This window comes from Chiloscyllium plagiosum, unplaced genomic scaffold (assembly GCF_037043375.1).
Source record: "Chiloscyllium plagiosum isolate Xiang-an unplaced genomic scaffold, Cpla_swu_hap1 HiC_scaffold_16, whole genome shotgun sequence".
Classification (NCBI taxonomy): Eukaryota; Metazoa; Chordata; class Chondrichthyes; order Orectolobiformes; family Hemiscylliidae; genus Chiloscyllium; species Chiloscyllium plagiosum.
This window is the reverse complement of record NW_028270154.1, coordinates 14,298,351-14,318,107: the sequence shown is the minus strand read 5'-3', so window position 1 is coordinate 14,318,107 and position 19,757 is coordinate 14,298,351. Positions and strand designations below refer to the sequence as shown.

At 48.2% G+C, this 19,757-nt stretch overlaps 1 protein-coding gene across 2 annotated transcripts in view; it reads left to right on the top strand.

Annotated features, from left to right (window-relative positions):
* LOC122556475 (F-BAR and double SH3 domains protein 2-like) overlaps positions 1–19,757 on the top strand; it is a 75,131-nt gene that overhangs the window by 15,256 nt on the left and 40,118 nt on the right. For both annotated transcript variants that reach the window (XM_043703139.2, XM_043703140.2), the window contains exons 3-8: positions 536–581; positions 8,575–8,648; positions 12,353–12,497; positions 16,068–16,204; positions 18,410–18,473; positions 19,246–19,374. In XM_043703139.2, the coding sequence (XP_043559074.2) occupies positions 536–581; positions 8,575–8,648; positions 12,353–12,497; positions 16,068–16,204; positions 18,410–18,473; positions 19,246–19,374 (595 nt within the window). The remainder of the gene's footprint in view (positions 1–535; positions 582–8,574; positions 8,649–12,352; positions 12,498–16,067; positions 16,205–18,409; positions 18,474–19,245; positions 19,375–19,757) is intronic.

Sequence of the window (19,757 nt, the reverse complement as noted above, 5' to 3'; positions counted from 1 at the left end):
TGTATTGAAGAATTTATTGCAGCTAACTATGATGTACAAACGCTACATTCAAAGGTACACAAGTGGCTGGGCTGTGATAGGTTTACATTTGAACAATATGCTTCAAGTGACATGTCATGCTTCAAGTGGTTGGAGGCAGGATGGAGTGTGATTCCGACATGCAATCAGTTTAAGCAGCACTCCTCAGTACTGTCCCGTGAACAATGCTATGCTGTCTCATTAATGCCTCTCTCATAGTACAATGCTTTCTTTCTACCGTCCTTCCAACAGTGGAGTACTCCCTCAGTATCATTCCTCCAATAATGCAGCCCCTCTCTCTCAGTACTGCCTCTCCAACAATGCAATGCTTTCTCAGTGTTACCCCCAGCACTCCCTTGCTCCTGCCTTCTGATTATAGGCAGGGCTAAATTCTTGTGAAGAAAATTCTGTTGAACCTCTCTGCAACTCTTTTTGTTTAAACTGTAACCAGATTGTAATCTCCAGGATGTTAGGCTTCACCTCTCTGACATCATTATGTTTTTATATTTTGTTTCAGGTCGTTTAGCAAACAGAGAGCTGCAATTGAGAAGGAATATGGTCAGGTAAGGAGCTGTACCAGTGCTAAACCAGTAAAGTTCACAAGAGCCATATGAATTATGAGGCAATTTGGATTTTAAAATGGGAAAGATATTTTTAGGACCCCTACAGTGTGGAAACAGTCTATACCAATCCTCCAAAGAGCATCTCACCCAGACACACCCTATCACTGCATTTCCCATGGCCAACCCACCTAACCTGCACATCCCTGGACACTATGGGCAATTCAGAATGGCAAATCCACTTAACCCACATATCTTTGGACAGTCGGAGGGAACCAGAGCAGACATGTGGAGAATGTGCAAACTCCACACAGTCACCCAAGGCTGGAATCAAACCTGAGTTCCTGGTGCCGTGAGGCAGCAGCACTAACCATGAGCCACCATACCACCCTGATAATTCTTGACCCCTTTTTGTTTAGAAATCCCCATCTCTCAGTTATCCATCCCAGATTGACTTTGATTGACCTCGCGGGTTAACTTGACAATCAGTTGGCACCTTTTTCACCTTCAGTGCAAACTGTTGTGATTGTTTGGAATTTGACGCTCTCGTGTTTATCCCGGTGAGTGCCAGGACTGAAAGTTCGGATAATGTCAGTGGAATCTCCCCAGTCCCTGAACAACATGGGTTGTGGCAAGAAAGTTGGCAAAATCACATGAGGTGGCTAACAAGGGGCTTCTCAATGGCCAGAGCATAAAGTCTCCTTTTCCAACCAGCACTGAATGGTGAGTCAAGGTTCATGCTGGTGAAAGAAGCCTATTTGCATTCACCAGTGTAGGCCAACATTATCATGCCATCTCACCTCATTAACATGCACCCTCCCAATCTCCTCCTTGCTGGATAGAAACAACATGGTGACAGTTCCTCATGGGCAGGTCCAAATGGTGACTCAAGCTCACCTGTAGCTCATCCGGACCTCCATGTTGGACACCAATATTGTGGGGCACATTCCACAGACAATGAGTATGTGCAACGCCAACCCCTCCCATCCCACTACACACCAGGACCTCCACTTCCCTGTCGACATAGCTGGGGTGCCAATCTGTCAGACATGTATGTCATGTGTTAGCTGACAGGAGCAGTATGCAAGCACTTGACCAGGTGCGGGGCTGGGCTTTGAAGATGTACCAGTGCCAGGAATCCTGGTGAGTACTTCCACCATGGTGAGCAGGAATGGGATACCACAGGGGCATGGTCCATGGGTAATGAGTTGAATGTGGGAAGTGAAAACTCTTTAAGGCTCCATGAAGCTTGCCAAAATTGACACTTTGCCATCTTCTGGTAAAGTTCAGCCCCTCATCTCTCTTTTTAGCAAGATTTTGATTATGTACGACCAAGCAACTAATTGCCTTTGCAATTGCCCCTTTACTCCACTTACACGGTCCACTTCAATGTGCTTCCCTTAGCGTATTCTATTCTTGATTATAACTCCCTCATTGTTAATTTATGTCTAAGTGCGTTGTGGAAACATTACGTCAAATGAAGTGATGATGTGTGGATCTCCCTCCGCAAAACTGCCATCTTGAGTAATAAACGTAAATCCAAGGATCAATAGACGTCTGTTGACTCAGGTTATTCAGGGATATGGAATCCGAGACAATGGATGAACAGAGATCAGCTAGGATCTCATCGAATGCTTGACACTGAATGGCCACCTCCTGTTCCCTTCACTTGAGGAAACTGTTTACACGGTGCGTTGACAACCCTGGTGTTTAGTCTTAGCCTCCAAGCCCATTTGCAAGAGTATCCTCCACAGATCTAGGTGTCTGCCAAATCCATTTACATCCTCTTGTTGTCCTAATCTCTCCGGCAGAATGTCCTGGATAGAACCTCTGGCTGATGATGTGCTCTCTGATTCCACGTCCAACACTAAACCACACCCCCACTCCTGGCTGCCATCACCACACTGCTCCACTTCTGGCATTACCTGGTACTCCCCAGCCTGGGAACAGCACTCGAGGGAAATTGGAGAATATTGAGATCCACTGTCTCCCAGCGAGATACTCAGTAACCCGTATCCTCACATACTGCATTAGCCTTCGCATTGCACTCACTCAATCCTCTATAATAGTCTGCCTTCCATTTCATCCACCAGCCCCTCGGCCTTTCGTGCTTGCTCCCTCATTTGTGCTCAATGTCTTCCTTGGGCCTTTTGTTTGTCACTTCGGTTGAAACAAGTTTTCACCCCCTTCCTTAAACCCAACTCTGAACCAGAATCTCAAGTTTACGATGCACTCAGTGAGGTTCTAGATGAATTTAAATGGAAGCTAACAGAAGGAGCAAGTGCTCCTTCCCCTCTATAAAAGTTTCATCACATCTCTCCTGTCTGCGACAAGAATTTTGCTGAAGGATGTGAGAGGTTATCGGCTCAGGTGATAATGTTGTGCTGCTTCATGTGGTCCCAGGTTTTATATCGCAGAATATATAGCACGGGACCAGTCACCTGTACAAGATGTTGGTGAGACCACATCCAGAGAACTGCAAGCAGTTTAGGTCCTTTTTGTTTAAGGACCTCACCAGAGGCAGTTCCGAGAGTGTTCATTAGAATGGTCCGTGGTTTGGAGGGCTTGTCATATGAGCAAAGGTTAAACAGGTTGGCACTCTGTTCCCTGGAGTTGAGAGGAATGAGAGGTGATCCTCATTGAAACAGATCGGATTTTGAAGGTGCTTGACAGGGTCAATGGTGAGAGGATGTTTCCCCTCATGGGACAGTCTGGGACCAGAAGGTATGATTAGATTAGATTACTTAGTGTGGAAACAGGCCCTTCGGCCCAACAAGTCCACACCGACCCGCCGAAGCGCAATCCACCCATACCCCTACATTTACCCCTTCACCTAACACTACGGGCAATTTAGCATGGCCAATTCACCTGACCTGCACATCTTTGGACTGTGGGAGGAAACCGGAGCACCCGGAGGAAACCCACGCAGACACGGGGAGAACGTGCAAACTCCACACAGTCAGTCGCCTGAGGCGGGAATTGAACCCGGGTCTCTGGCGCTGTGAGGCAGCAGTGCTAACCACTGTGCCACCGTGCCGCCCACACGGTATAGTCTCAGAATAAAGGAATGCCAATTTAAGACAGAGACGAGAAGGAATTTTATTCTCTCTGAGGGTTAGAGCTCCTTGTGTATATTTAAGGTTGAGATAAATCCTTGTTCAGTAGAGAAATCAATGGTTATGGGGATAGGGCCGGAAAGTGGACGTGAGGAAGGTTGTATCAGGCATGAGCCTATTGAATGGTGGAGCAGGCTTGAGGGGCCAAACGGCCGCCTACTGTTCCTATTCCTTATGGTTTTATCATTATACCTCTCTGCATTAATAAAGTCCTCCTGATTTCCCCTTACAGCAAAGAAGGCGTGTCACGACCTGTGTGACTGAAATGCCCTAATCGCTGATGCCATTTGGCTGCATTGTCTACAACTGGCTATGGAACACAGCAACAGCAGTAGGTCACTCAGACACTGACAACTGCATTGGAAAAGGGTTCCGAGTCAGGCAGGGCATGGGAGTGAAGCTGTGAATGGAGGAACAAATGGAAAGTTTTCTTTTCCTTCTCAGTGTTTCTTTCCCTAGAGAGCAGCGGAGGCAGGTTGATTTGAATCTATTTAAGGACATGAGTGCCAGATTCTTGACTGACAATGAAAGCAAAGGATATTTAGGGTGGGCACAAAACTTTTCGAGTGGCAGAGCACAATTGGAAGGTCATAAGCTTTGGAATAGGGTGGGGACAGAGAAGTGGTTTGGAGTGAGGGAGGGAATGGGAAGTGTGGTTGGGATAGGGAGATGGAGGATGGTCACTTGGACTCAGATTCGGGGGTGGGGAGGACATTGGAAGGTCTTCTCAGGCCAGAACTAGGCCTCTGCTTTCCTGCCTCTTGCAACTCTTGCACCATTTGTTCCTGTTTACTTTTGGTCCGAACAGGAATTTCATTCCCGAGAATTCTTGGCTGGAGAGATCTATAAAAGGGTCTTGGCTTTACTTCAGTTTTAAGGCCTGGATTCGGTAATGGACACTGATGGGGAGCTGGACATAAGCCACAGTCACCATGTAAATTACGGGCGCCGTCTGAATCTAAATGGAACCTCCTAATAGTTGATGAGGGGAAAGGTCAGCTCCTGATCATTGCCCAGTGACTTCCCTGGAAAATTTGCGTGTCTGCCTAATGTATTTTTAAACTTGGGACATCGTCACTACATGAGCTACATTTCATTAAGAGTCTCTCCAGCATGTTTGCAAGAAAAAAAAATTCAATAAGCTCTGCTGATGTTGAGTAGGGGTGATGTCACCTTGTTATTCAGTCATGCTGCCCAGTTTTAAGGAAGTTGTTGAGTAATCAGACTTTTGTCCTGTGGCAAAAGGCCAGAAACTGAGTAATCAGGCAATGGCTCCTTGACCAGTCTCCACGGTTTGGCTTTCTGAGTCAGTAGTTAATAATAATAATAATGAGCTGCTTTAAAATTCTGAAGTGTGTGTGTGTATGTGGAGGGGGAGAGGGTAATAAGCAGGGAAGACTTTTCAATTTGTGGGAGAGATCAAAACTGAGGGGCATAAATTATTAATATTTATTGACTCTTTTGTAGTTTATGGGTGTCACTGTCAAGGGCAGAATTTATTATCGAGCTCTTATTGCCCTTGGACTGAGGTGGCTTGCTAGGCCATTTTAGGGAGAAGCTCAGAGTCAGCCATGTTGCTGTGGGTATGAAGACACATGTAGACCAGACTGGGTAAGGATGGCAGATTTCCTTCCCTGAAGGGTATCACTGAGCCAGATGGGTTTTTATGCCAATCAAACAATAGCTTCATGGTCACCATTACTAGTTTTATCTTCTGTACTTATTAATTGAATTTAAATTCCACCAGTTGCTGTGGTGTTTTTTGAACCCAGGGACACCCGGAGTGTTAGGCCGGACCTTTAGATTACTCTTTCAGTGACAACACTGCTGCGCCATATATAAATAAAAAATCAGTCACTAATAAATCAAATAGGGAACTCGGAAGTGACCTCTTTGACCAGAGTGTGGTGAGAATGTGATAGTCACTACCACAAGGAGCGCTTGAGGCAAATAGTATCGATGCATGGAAGGGGAAATGAAATAAATATGAGGGTGAAAGGAATAGCGAAAATGTTGGAATACACTGCTTAAGATTAGTATGTGGAAATATACAATGAAGGTCTTCAAAAGAATGTTTGATAGTTATTTGAAGAGAAATTGTTTCCATGCCAACAGGAAGATCAAGTGGGGAAGTGAGACTAGCCGTGTGGAGAAAGCTGGCATGGTGATGATGGCTGAGTGGCCACTCCCCTCTTTGCTGTAATGGAGAGTGGGACTATTCAACCAGCTGTGCTCACAAATCTTTCACTATTGATCCTGGCTTAAGGTACTTTCTTGCACCACAACAGTTTACAAGATGCGGGGCTGTCCAGGAACTGTTAGTGGGGTTGCGTCGAGGCAAAAATAAAAACCAGCAGTGGGGCAAGATGGTATGTGTTATTGTCCTATAATAATACAAACCTTTTGAGGGTCATCTGCCATTGTTGCCTTGCTGTCTTCGGCACTGACTCTAATTGTGTCTTAGAGAAGTTTGAGGTTTGTTTAGGTGGGTCTCTGACTGGACAGAAACATAGAGCTAGGCCACCAACCTCAGTCAGACACATTGCTGGGGGTCCCATTATTTTACCTCTAAATGCCCCTCTCAGTCAAAATGTTTTTCCCCAGATCTCCAACCTTCTTAAAAATTAATAAGCAAAACAGATCAATGGAAATAATAAACTTGTTTAAAAGCCTCTATGATTTTCCTTCTGAATCTTTGATTACTGCAGCATGCTGGAGATTCATTTCTAAAGGTTTTTGCAGGGTTAGCAACACTGTGCAGGATCTCACACTCTCTCCAACTATTTCCCTGGTTTTTGAGGGAACTGAATTCAAATGCAAGACTTATTTCATCCCCCTGTGCGATCAAGTTGACTTTCACAGCACTATAGGCGACAAATCAGCCCGTCAGCTCTTTGCATACTTTTCACCTTTCTGTATTTATTTTCCTTTTTGAATGTTTTATTTGTTCTTTCAGGGGATGTAGACATTGCGTGCAATGCTAGTATTTGTTATTCATCACTAATTGCCCTTGGAGTGAACAAATTGTTTGGCATCAACCACGCTACTGAGGATATGCAGTCACGTGGACTTTTGCAACCAACAGTGATCATTTCATGGTCACCAATACCAAGGCCGTGTTCAATTTCAGATTTTATCAATTGAACTTAAATTCCACCAGATGAGGTGTGTGGGATTTAAACTCCCAGAGCACTTGTATTTGCCTCGGGACAGTAGCCCTGTGACATTAACACTCTGTCACTGTCACCCCCTTTCATTTCAGTTCAAAATGAGCTCTTCTCATTTCCCCAGAGTTGTCCACATCTGGGTTTTGTCAGCCAGCTGAAATACACACCTGCTCCTGCATCAACCTCCATGAAGCAGCTCAATATCACAACCAGCTGTTACTGAGTGACTAAGCATACCACTTCCTACAGGTTGTCTGTCAACTCGACAGGAGGAAGTGGCTTCACTACTGTCTGCGCTGACCTCATCTTGCTTTGACGCTGAAATTCAAGAAAGTTGTTCAACAGTCTCTCTGACTGTGGAAACACTGCCCATCAGCAGGATTTGCATGACACGATGAAGTGCTACACAGGAGCATAACCAAGCCAGAAAAAAATGACATCGAGCCACTTAAAGAAGTTTTAGGTTCAATAATGGACTTTGGATAAAAATCTAGGTGTTTCTTAAAGTAGCAAAGGAGGGGAAAATGTTGAGGAAGGGAATTCCAGGGCTGAGGTCCCTGGACAGCAATGTACAAAGTAGTGGCTCTGAAAGAGTTAATATTGAAGTTGTACCAACTTCCCTCCAATCTGACAATGTCACACAGTCTTTGGCAAGAGAAACCAAGATCCTGGTAGAGACTGAGGTGCCATCCCTGGCTGCTGACCGTCTTTGTAATCGCGTCAAAGTAGTCGATGTAATTTTTACCAATGTAATCATGCTACAAACTACATCTTGGGCTCTCAGCACGGTAGCAGTGTTCCTATCTCTGAGCTAGAATTCCCATGCGCTACAGAGCGATGTCATAACATATCAGAATGGGTCGATTAAAGTTTTTATAAAGGAAAACTTGTCGTTAAGACAAGTTGGTCAAGATTGCCAAGTGATTCATTGGTAAGCAAACAGGTCCTCAGACCCAACATAAAAAGGTGGATTGGAGGCTCCACTCCACCTGACCCACAAGCTGCTAGTGGTCGGTAACCCAGCATCTGGAAGGAGCTGTAAGCACAGCCAGCAGTCGTGGAGGGGGGGGGGGGGGGGGTGATAAAGTGTGGCACTGGAAAAGGCACAGCAGATCAGGCAGCATCTGAGGAGCAACAGAGTCGACGTTTCGGGCATAACCTTTCATCACCAATAGTGGAGCGGGTGTTAAAATGAGGAGGCTTAAGGCTCCAGAATTCGAGGAGTGTAGTTCTTGCAGAGAGTTGGAGGACTGGAAGGAAGTACTGTGATAGCGAGGGGTGGGTTTGGAGGAATTGGATAACGGGTCAAATTTTGACATTGAGGGGTTACCAAACCAGAAGCCAGCGTAAGTCCATGAACACAGGGGTGATGATTGAGTTGGACTCGATGTAAGTTACGTCACAGAGCAGAGAGGTTTGGACAGTGTAGATGCAAGCTGACATTGTGTTTTGATTAAACTTGCCCGAGGTGATGAAGTAAGGATGGAGTCTGTGAGGTGGTGCAGTGGGGAGATGAACCTCTGGTTCAGTTATCAGTGGATTCCAGGAGCAGTTAGTCTGGGAAATGGTGTCTTCAAATTCTCATACTTGAGAGTTAAGTTTTCTTGATTGTTCTCTAACTTCACCCTGGGACATGTGTAAAACCCAGGACAGAGCTCAATCACTGGTCAGACCTCTCTGACCCTGCTTTTGATGCAAAGCTTTTTCTTTCAGGCATTGCAGAGGTTGGCCGGACAGTTCTTGAAGAAAGACTGGAATCGTGGAAAACCGGATACAAGTGACAATAGGTAATGGCTTCAGTCAGTTCTCCTTCAATCTAATACTTCTCTGACAGTGCAGCACTCCCTCTGTACTGACCCTCTGACAGTGCGGCACTCCCTCTGTACTGACCCTCTGACAGTGCGGCACTCCCTCAGTACTGACCCTCTGACAGTGCGGCACTCCCTCAGTACTGACCCTCTGACGGTGCGGCACTCCCTCAGTACTGACCCTCTGACGGTGCGGCACTCCCTCAGTACTGACCCTCTGACGGTGCGGCACTCCCTCAGTACTGACCCTCTGACGGTGCGGCACTCCCTCAGTGCTGACCCTCTGACGGTGCGGCACTCCCTCAGTACTGACCCGCTGACGGTGCGGCACTCCCTCAGTACTGACCCGCTGACGGTGCGGCACTCCCTCAGTACTGACCTGCTGACGGTGCGGCACTCCCTCAGTACTGACCCGCTGACGGTGCGGCACTCCCTCAGTACTGACCCGCTGACGGTGCGGCACTCCCTCAGTACTGACCCGCTGACGGTGCGGCACTCCCTCAGTACTGACCCGCTGACGGTGCGGCACTCCCTCAGTACTGACCCGCTGACGGTACGGCACTCCCTCAGTACTGACCCGCTGACGGTGCGGCACTCCCTCAGTACTGACCCGCTGACGGTGCGGCACTCCCTCAGTACTGACCCGCTGACGGTGCGGCACTCCCTCAGTACTGACCCGCTGACGGTGCGGCACTCCCTCAGTACTGACCCGCTGACGGTGCGGCACTCCCTCAGTACTGACCCGCTGACGGTGCGGCACTCCCTCAGTACTGACCCGCTGACGGTGCGGCACTCCCTCAGTACTGACCCGCTGACGGTGCGGCACTCCCTCAGTACTGACCCGCTGACGGTGCGGCACTCCCTCAGTACTGACCCGCTGACGGTGCGGCACTCCCTCAGTACTGACCCGCTGACGGTGCGGCACTCCCTCAGTACTGACCCGCTGACGGTGCGGCACTCCCTCAGTACTGACCCGCTGACGGTGCGGCACTCCCTCAGTACTGACCCGCTGACGGTGCGGCACTCCCTCAGTACTGACCCGCTGACGGTGCGGCACTCCCTCAGTACTGACCCGCTGACAGTGCGGCACTCCCTCAGTACTGACTCTCTGACAGTGTGGCACTCCCTTGGTCCTGCATTTGGAGTGTCCACCTGGGTGTGCTGCTCAATATCCCATGGAGCAGTTTGAATCGGCTGTTATTTTTTGTGAATCAGATTCGGCAGATGTTTGGCTGCAGTGTAGGATATTTTCTGACCACAGTCTTTGTGATGGACTGGGTTAGTAAGCTCAGACTGTGAGGTGATCTCGTGACTCAGTGGGGAGCATTCCTGTCTCTGAATCAGAAGCCGTGCATTCTCAAACCAGTGAGGGACTGGTGCTGAAATCATCTGACCTTTGACACTGCCATCCCAGGAATGAATAATAAGAAATCCCAATCTGGGTCTGCTGGTTATGGACTGAGTCTTCTTGATGTGGTTCAACAGATTGACACACTGCCTGCAAAGCCTCCTTACACCTGCTGAAAGAGGAAAGACTGTGTGTGTCTCTATGTGTGAAGGTACAAAACATAATATAAGACATCAACTGTGACATACTCTCAAATCCTGTCTCCAGTCTCTGTGGCTAACCAGACTCTACAGTTCTTGCACCGATAGAGAGTGGGTGACACAGTTATGCTACACTGCAGCTGAGACTAGGAAGCATGTTTTTTTTAACAGTAGCACACAGTGAATTTGGATAAAAGGCAATGGTCACTAAAGATCTAACATCTCAATGCTGCCCTGAATTAACTCCGCACGACTCTCGAACCCCAGTGTGTTTGTACTTACCAGTACTTCCTGAAATATATCAACTCTCTTCATGATCAAATGTTTCCTTCCTAAATGTGTATTCTGTTTTTGAACAATACTTCTGTATTTAATCGATTTCCCTTCAATATTTTTGCAATTCTGGCCTCATGACTATTACATGTTCTGTCTTGTACTGGAGAGTACGCCATTTCTTGGACACCAACAAAATTAGCAAAGAACTTGTTTCACAATCATCTACTTTTACCTACCATCTCCCTGACACCCAGACTCACCCTGATATCCCTCTCATCCACTCTCTCCCCATGCCCCTCAATCCCACCCTCCCATGTCTCTCAATCCCACTCCCTCCCAACCCCTCCCCACGTCCCTCAATCCCACCCTTCCATGTCCCTCAATTCTACTCTCCACATGCCCCTCAATCCCACTCCCTCCCATGTCCCCCAATCTCACTCCCTCCCAATCCCTCCCCAGGTCCCTTAATCTCACCCTTCCATGTCCCTCAATCCCACCCTTCCATGTCCCTCAATCCTACTCTCCTATGCCCCTCAATTCCACTCCCTCCCATGTCCCCCAATCCCACTCCCTCTCAACCCCTCCCCAGGTCCCTCAATCCCACGTCCTCCCCATGTCCCGACTCCCACGGACCTATATGTGGTGGTTTGGGTCAGGGCGATAGGGGGTGACCCACAGTGGGATGAGGTTATTGTGCTCGCTGCCTTTTTGTGGCCAGATTGGTTACAGCCTGAATCCGTTACCAGGGAGAGAAAGAATTCCTTGAGTGTGTATTCAGTGCCACATTTGTGTTCATGAAATGGTGTCACCATAACATTTTCTAACCCTCAATGATAAACCATTAGCTGTCTTACACCAATCACATACAGGGACCCGCTGAGGTGGGCTGGTTCAGTGACCAGGTGTGAGGGTCAAAATGTTCCTGATGACTAATTCCAAACTCTCCAGTGGAGAGTATGAGAGAGTGATCCAGGAGTGGCTTTCTCTAAACCCCTACCTTTTGTTTGTTTCCTTTCTGAGATGAATCTGAGGGTCCTGGGCTATTGGATTAACTAGAGCAGTTGCTCTGTTACACTAACCGTTCCATCCCCCTGTTCCCCTGAAGCTGTTATCATGCTGATGTCTCTCTCTCTCTCTCTCTCTATCTCTCTCTATCTCTATCTCTGTGTTTCTCTCTCTGTCCACACACACACACACACACACACACACACACACACACACACACACTCTCTTCAACCACACATGACCCTGCCCGATCTCCGACCCCAGGCTTAGTGTTCAACATTGCTTCCAGCATGTGTACGTCTTTTTCTGTAATGCCTGCAGCCCCAGAAACAGGGCATTTGGTCCATGCTGTTGGGTAGCCTTCACATGTGACTCCCTCATCATTGTGTTCTCCCAATCCTTCTTTACTCATCTAAGTTATCTGTAACTGCACCTACTCTCCTCAAACACACCCTGTTGGAACAAGTTCAGTTATCCGTCTGTGAAAAGATGTTCCTCATGAATTTTCTCGTGGATTTATGAATGGCGATCTAATATCTGTAATGACCTGCTTTGGTTGTCTCTTCAAAGGGGGAATGGTCAGGCTGAGATTTGCTGCTGCCTTCAGTATCTCGGTGTCGGGGTCCCTGCTTGCTGGACAGTGGGCCAGTTTAGCAATCTGACTGGAAATTGTACAGGGCAGCAGATTCCTAGTCACTTGTACCACACCCTGCTGGGGGAAGTGGGCGCTGCAGAGGGAAACGAGTGAAATATAGGAGGAAATGCCTGTGATCTGATTCAAGAATGGTAGGGGCTGAATGGGCTCCACCTGCTGCTGTACTCGAGGGGCTGAACGGCCTGTTGCTGTGTTCTAGGATGGCCTCAGTGGTCTGGCGTTCCACCATCGAAGCGACGGTCCAGCTCGGCCTGGCACGTGTTGCGGCAGCGGAGAATTACCGGATGGTCAATGTGGAGGCAGCGAAGACTGTGCGCTCGGCCAAGGAGCTGAGATTGAAGAAGGTGAGACACTGCTCCCCGGCTTTGCCGAGGTTTCTGTCTCATTTTGCTCTGAGCTGTGTATGGCCATTACTGACACAGGGAAGGTATTTTTGGGTGAGTAGGACAAGGTGTTATTGATGCCAATCTAGAGCTGGCAGAGGTTGGTGATTACCATTGACCTACTTCCATTTATAGCACAATTGACCCTCATACCTGAGCCAATCCTTGGCAAGAGCAACCCGTGAAGTGACCCACTCTCTCCATATCCATGTATCAATCCCAAACAAATCCTAACGCCCCACTCTGTCGTCTTAGCCCTATGCTGAAAAATGTGTTGCTGGAAAAGCGCAGCAGGTCAGGCAGCATCCAAGGAGCAGGAGAATCGATGTTTCGGGCATAAGCCCTTCTTCAGGAATGAGGAAGGTGTGCCAAGCAGGCTAAGATAAAAGGTAGGGAGGAGGGACTTGGGGGATGGGCGTTGGGAATGTGATAGGTGGAAGAAGGTTAAGATGAGGGTGATAGGCCGGAGAGGGGGTGGGGGCAGAGAGGTCGGGAAGAAGATTGCAGGTCAAGAAGGCGGTGCTGAGTCCGAGGGTTGGGACTGAGATAAGGTGGGGGGAGGGGAAATGAGAAAGCTGGAGAAATCTGCATTCATCCCTTGTGGTTGGAGGATTCCTAGGCGGAAGATGAGGCGCTCTTCCTCCAGGCGTCGTGTTGCCATGGTCTGGCGATGGAGGAGGCCGAGGACCTGCATGTCCTTGGCGGAGTAGGAGGGGGAGTTAAAGTGTTCAGCCACGGGGCGGTTGGGTTGGTTGGTGCGGGTGTCCCAGAGGTGTTTCCTGAAACGTTCCGCAAGTAGGCGGCCTGTCTCCCCAATGTATAGGAGACCACATCGGGTGCAGCGGATGCAGTAAATGATGTGTGTGCAGGTGCAGGTGAATTTGTGGCAGATATGGAAGGATCCCTTGGGGCCTTGGAGGGAAGTAAGGGGGAAGGTGTGGGCGCAGGTTTTGCATTTCTTGCGGTTGCAGGGGAAGGTGCCGGGAGTGGAGGTTGAGTTGGTGGGGGGGTGTGGACCTGACGAGGGAGTCGCGGAGGGAGTGGTCTTTCCGGAACGCTGATAGGGGAGGGGAGGAAATGTATCCTTGGTGGTGGGGTCTGTTTGGATAGAATAGTAGAGGTCCTTTGCAGGTCTGAGAGTGTTGTCCTGAGCTGAGGAAAGGCTGACTGCAGGGAATGTAGGCAGTGGCGCATGGCTGCAAGCATGGAGCGGAGGATCCGGAGGGAGCTCTGTTGCTGGAGGCTTCGGATTTGTTGTAGGTACTGGTTGTCCTGGTTTGGTCCAAATTTTGTTGGTCTGAACGTAGTCCGGGGTCAGTCGGTTCCGTAGACAGGTGCTGAGGAAGGAGATGTGGCTGTGGTAGCGAGTCTAGCCCTTCTTAGCCCTATGTCAATCTCAAACTAATTCTACCACCCCACACTCTCTGCATAGTCCTGTACCAATTCCAATTCCAATTCCAATACCAATTCCAATTAGTGGGCGGCACGGTGGCACAGTGGTTAGCACTGCTGCCTCACAGCGCCAGAGACCCGGGTTCAATTCCCGACTCAGGCGACTGACTGTGTGGAGTTTGCACATTCTCCCCGTGTCTGCGTGGGTTTCCTCCGGGTGCTCCGGTTTCCTCCCACAGTCACAAAGATGTGCGGGTTAGGTGAATTGGCCATGCTAAATTGCCCGTAGTGTTAGGTTAAAAGGGGTAAATGTAGGGGTATGGGTGGTTTGCGCTTCGGCGGGTCGGTGTGGACTTGTTGGGCCGAAGGGCCTGTTTCCACACTGTAAGTAATCTAATCTAATCTATCTAATCTAATCTAATCTAATCAAACTAATCCCACTGCCCCACACTCTCTGCATCAATTCCACTGTCCCAGTCTTTGCCTTCGGACCTGTATGAATGTCAAACTAATCTTACTGCCCACTCTCTCTCCACAGAGGTGTATCAATCATAAACTCATCACACTGTATCACCTTGTGCTAGGAGTGTACTTCTCTACTGTTGAGTGATTTTCATATTTCTGTTTACATACACACGTTATGCCATCAAACTACAGTGAGTGTGATTACCAACAAACAGGTTATCATTGACTCAAACACAAGGAGGATGAGCACATTGTAATCCTCATGAGACCAGTAACCTGAAGAGAAAGGAATCTCCAAATTCTGATGAAAGGAAGCAATAGACTAAATCTGATTCATTCTAACTGCAAGACCCAAACTCAACGGACAATGAAGCATGTATTACCATCCGTATGGTATTTATAGAGTCATAGAATCATACAGCACGGAACAGACTGTTCAGTCCAACCAGTCCATGCCGAACATAATCCCAAACTAAACTAGTCCCACCTGCCTGCTCCTGGTCCATATCCCTTCAAGCCTTTCCTATTCATGTACTTATCCAAATGTCTTTTAAACATTGTAACTGTACACTTCCATAGAGTCATACAGCACAGAAACAGACCCTTTGATTCAATTTGTCCTCACCAACCAGATATCCCAACCTAATCTAGTCCTATTTGCCAGCATTTGGTCCATATCCCTCTAAACCCTTTCTATTCATATACCCACCCAGATGCCTGTTAAATGCTGTAATTGTACCAGCCTCCACCACTTCCTTATTCCAAACACGTACCACCCTCTGTGTGAAAAAGTTGCCCCTCTAAATTCTTAAAATCCTCACTCCTTTCAAATCCCTTTGAAAGTTACTCATTTTTAAATCTTTCCCATCTCACCTTGAACTTATGCCCTCTACTTCACTCCAAGGTGATTTTTTTTCTTAAAATAGTCAAGATCACACACACACACAGCATTAAATTACAAGCATTTGCATCAGTCGGCACACAGATATGGCATTGTGTCTTAACAACTCTGTCACTAGTACATAAGATTGTTATTTTTCCAAAGGAATGTGCTTATCCCTCAAGCTGCTTTTCACTGGCACTTGTTTAGTACCTGAGGATCTCTGGGTGGAGGTAACACTGACAAAGTGTACATCCACCAACACCTTGCTCACTTGGCTCAAGCCAATCCCGATGGTGTAACTCAACAGGGTTCCTTTTCAACTGACCAACCAACAACACCCTTCTGAAACAAATACTCATCTCCTCAGCTTCTCTGAGCTACTCACATCTATTCACTTTTAGATTTCAGTCCCTTTTTTCAATTGTGTATTGATCCACGGGATTTCCTTTTTCTCTGTACTGCCAACAGAAAGTGACCTCCTCAGGAAGGGCTTTGCTTGTTTCTCCTTACATGAGCTTTAAATGAACCCCCACATAATTTGTTTCCATCTCTCTTTTCAGTTTAATGTTCATTTCCATAGATTAGACTCAGGCTATGGATGCTATCATGAGTCAACTGTCCTCCTATCTAGAAATCCCACTCACACCTCTCCCCTCTGTGTGTGGATTGTTTTTCTAATCATAGACCTTGACAGGATACAAACCCATGACTTCTCCCAATCATATCGAATCGGTAATCCTCATCAGGGTGGAGTAGGTGAGACCCATGCTGTTTCTGTGTTTGTTTGGCAGTGCTCGGAGCAGCTGGTTAGAATCCAGTCGGAGCTGTTTGAGGCAGTGAAAGAGGTGAATAAAGCGAAGAAGAAGTATTGGCAGATGCAGAGGATTGCTGAGATCGCCCGGGAGAAAGCAGCGGAGGCTGAAGCCAAGTAAGGAAGTCAGCGGGGTGTAAAACAGGAACTGGAGCAGGTTGGAAATGCCCATGGCTGGGGGAGGTGGGCGACGGGGCGTTCTGAAGAATATTTCCACTTTCACTCATATTTTATTTTCTCCAGATTTCGTTCACCACATCCAAACCTCCAAATATCACTGTTTCTCACTTATATATAGGTCCGAAACACACTGGCTGTCACTGGGGTACGGGGTCCCCCCCCACACACACTGACTCTCACTGAGGTACGGGGTCCTACACACAGACACTGACTCTCACTGGGGAACGGGGTCCCCCACACAGACACTGACTCCCACTGGGGAACAGGGTCCCCCCCACACACACTGACCCCCACTGGGGAACAGGGTCCCCCCCACAGACACTGACTCTCACTGGGGAACAGGGTCCCCCACACAGACACTGACTCCCACTGGGGAACAGGGTCCCCCACACAGACACTGACTCTCACTGGGGAACAGGGTCCCCCACACAGACACTGACTCCCACTGGGGAACAGGGTCCCCCCCACAGACACTGACTCTCACTGGGGAACAGGGTCCCCCACATACACACTGATTCTCACTGGGGAACAGGGTCCCCCACATACACACTGATTCTCACTGGGGAACAGGGTCCCCCACATACACACTGATTCTCACTGGGGAACAGGGTCCCCCACATACACACTGATTCTCACTGGGGAACAGGGTCCCCCACATACACACTGATTCTCACTGGGGAACAGGGTCCCCCACATACACACTGATTCTCACTGGGGAACAGGGTCCCCCACATACACACTGATTCTCACTGGGGTACGGGGTCCTACACACACATACTGACTCTCACTGGGAAACAGGGTCCCACACACACACACACACACACACACTCTAACTGGGGTATGGGGTCCCCCACACACACACTGACTCTCACTGGGGTATGGGGTCCCCCACACACAAACACTGACTCTCACTAGGGTACCGGGTCTCTCTCACACACTGACCTTCAATGGGGTACGGGGTCCCCCATGCACACTGACTCTCGCTGGGGTATGAGGTCTCACAAACACACTGATTCTCACTGGAGAACAGGGTCCCACACACACAAACTGACTCTCCCTGGGGTACGAGGTTTCCCCACACACACACACTGACTCTCACTGTGGTACGGGGTCCCCCCCACACACTGACTCTCACTGGGGTACGATGTCTCACACACACACTGACTCTCACTGGGGTATGGGGTCCCCCACACACACTGACTCTGACTGGGGTACGGGGTCCCACACACACACTGACTCTCACTGGGGAACAGGGTCCCCCAAACACCCACTGACTCTCAATGGGGTACAGGGTCCCACACTCTCACACTGACTCTCACTGGGGAACTGGGTACAACACACACACACTGACTCTTTCTGGGGTACGGGGTCCCCCCCCACACACTGACCCTCACTGGGGTAGAGGGTCTCTCACTCTCACACTGACTCTCACTGGGATTCAGGGTCCCGTCCACACACACACTGACTCTCACTGGGCAATGGGGTCCCCCCCCCCACACACACACTGACTCTCACTGGGGAATGGGGTCCCCCACACACACTGACTCTCTCTGGGGTTTAGGGTCCCCCCCACACACACTGACCCATAAGGTTCACACACTCACACTGACCCTCACTGAGATATGTGTTTCACAGACACTGACTCTCACTGTATTGAGTACAGCACAGCAAAGACACAAAATTAATGTTGTAATCATCCTGCGAACACTTGTCTCAGTCTCCATATTTACCCTGCTGTCAGGGATATCAGTGTGGTGCAGCATGACATCGTGACTTGGTGGAATTTGACCGAGAACTGCTGCAAACTCATCTTGCAATGCCACATCAGGAAGCGATCAGCTCCAGTCTCTCAAACAATGGCTTTGGCCTGAAGGATTTTTCTGAGCAATGTTTGGAGTCTGATTGTATGTAAGATACGAACATCTCACTTTGTGTTCTGAACCAAGTTACATCAGCTCTGGGGGTTTGGGGGTAAGCAGCATTGATTCCTATCTGAGTTTGCCTGGTTTCAAGTTGACTACTAGAGGAAATTTTAGAGTTGTGCAACAGACAAAATGACTCATGTTTGTGCAACAGAATCGCAAGCCTGTTTCACTGGGCTAGTAATAAATTGACAGGGTATTTTTACCTTGCCCTTTTTAGGTCGAAAAAGAGTGAGTTTGGAATATTTCATTCAAAAACCAGTCTACAGAAGCTGACTGCAAAGGTAGGATTGCCAGGCATAAAATCACAGGAGGTCACAGCTATAATACTGCTTCTGACCGCTTTTCCCATGAAAGTTTTCTCCCCGTTGTATGTTTATTCAATTTGTTTTTGGAAATTTCCTACTGAATCTGTCCCTTTTCTCCAACACGTTTCACAGAGCCGTAGAGATGTGCAGCACAGAAACAGACTCTTCGGTCCAACTTGTCCATGTTCAGCAAGATATTCCAAATTCATCGAGTTGCATTCACCAACATTTGGCCCATATCCGTCTAAACCCTTCCTATTCATATACCCATTATATTGCCTTTTCAATGTTGTAATTGTACCAACCTCCACCACTTCCTCTGGCAACTCATTTCACACACGCACCACCCTCAACATTAAAAAATTCCCCCTTTTAAATCTTTCCCCTCTCACCTTAACCTACTAGATCACAATTCGCTGTATTTATATAATAAATAGCTCCCTTCAGTTGCCTCTGTTTCTTTGGCCAATCAGTTTCTTAACAGGATCCCAGTTAATGATTCTCATGCCATTAGCTTCTCATTTGGTCTATCAAAACCCTTCCTAATTACGAACATCTCTATGAAACCTTATGTTTACCCTCTCTGAGTTCAAACTCAGCTTTAACAGATTCCACGTATCTGGAGTCCCTCAGCCTTGTATCCGTCCCAGTGAATCTGCTCTGCACTCTCTCTCCCATGCCGTCCTTGCTATGGTATGAGATCACAGGAGTCCACTTGCTGCCTGACCATATATGTTTTGCATTAAAGCTCGCTGCCAGATTGTCCGAGTGCAGCCATCGGGTCACAGAAGCTCGGAATGAATACCTTCTCTCGCTTGCTGCTGTCACGGCACACCAGGACCATTACCTCCAGACTGACCTGCCCATTGTCATGAAGGTATGGGGTTGACCAGTCGAACATGCTTTATAATCACAAGATTATGTGGATATAAAACAGGCCACTTAACAGAGGACTTAATGGCTGCTTATTCTCCTCACTAGCCTCCCTTCGCCCTCACAAAGCAACTTGTAAGTCATCTCAATTGGAGGAGGCGATGTTAATCCAGATGGCCAGCTTAATTCTCTGGAGATATGGGTTCAAACCCTACCATGGTAACACGTGACATTCAAATTCACTTCGTAAATCTGGGAATGAAAGCTCGCCTCAGTTATAGTGACCATGAAAGGACCATCAGTTATTTGCAAACTTCCTTTGAGGAAGGAAATCTGCGTGGCCTACATGTGACTCCAGATCCACAATAATTTGATTCACCGTTCGAA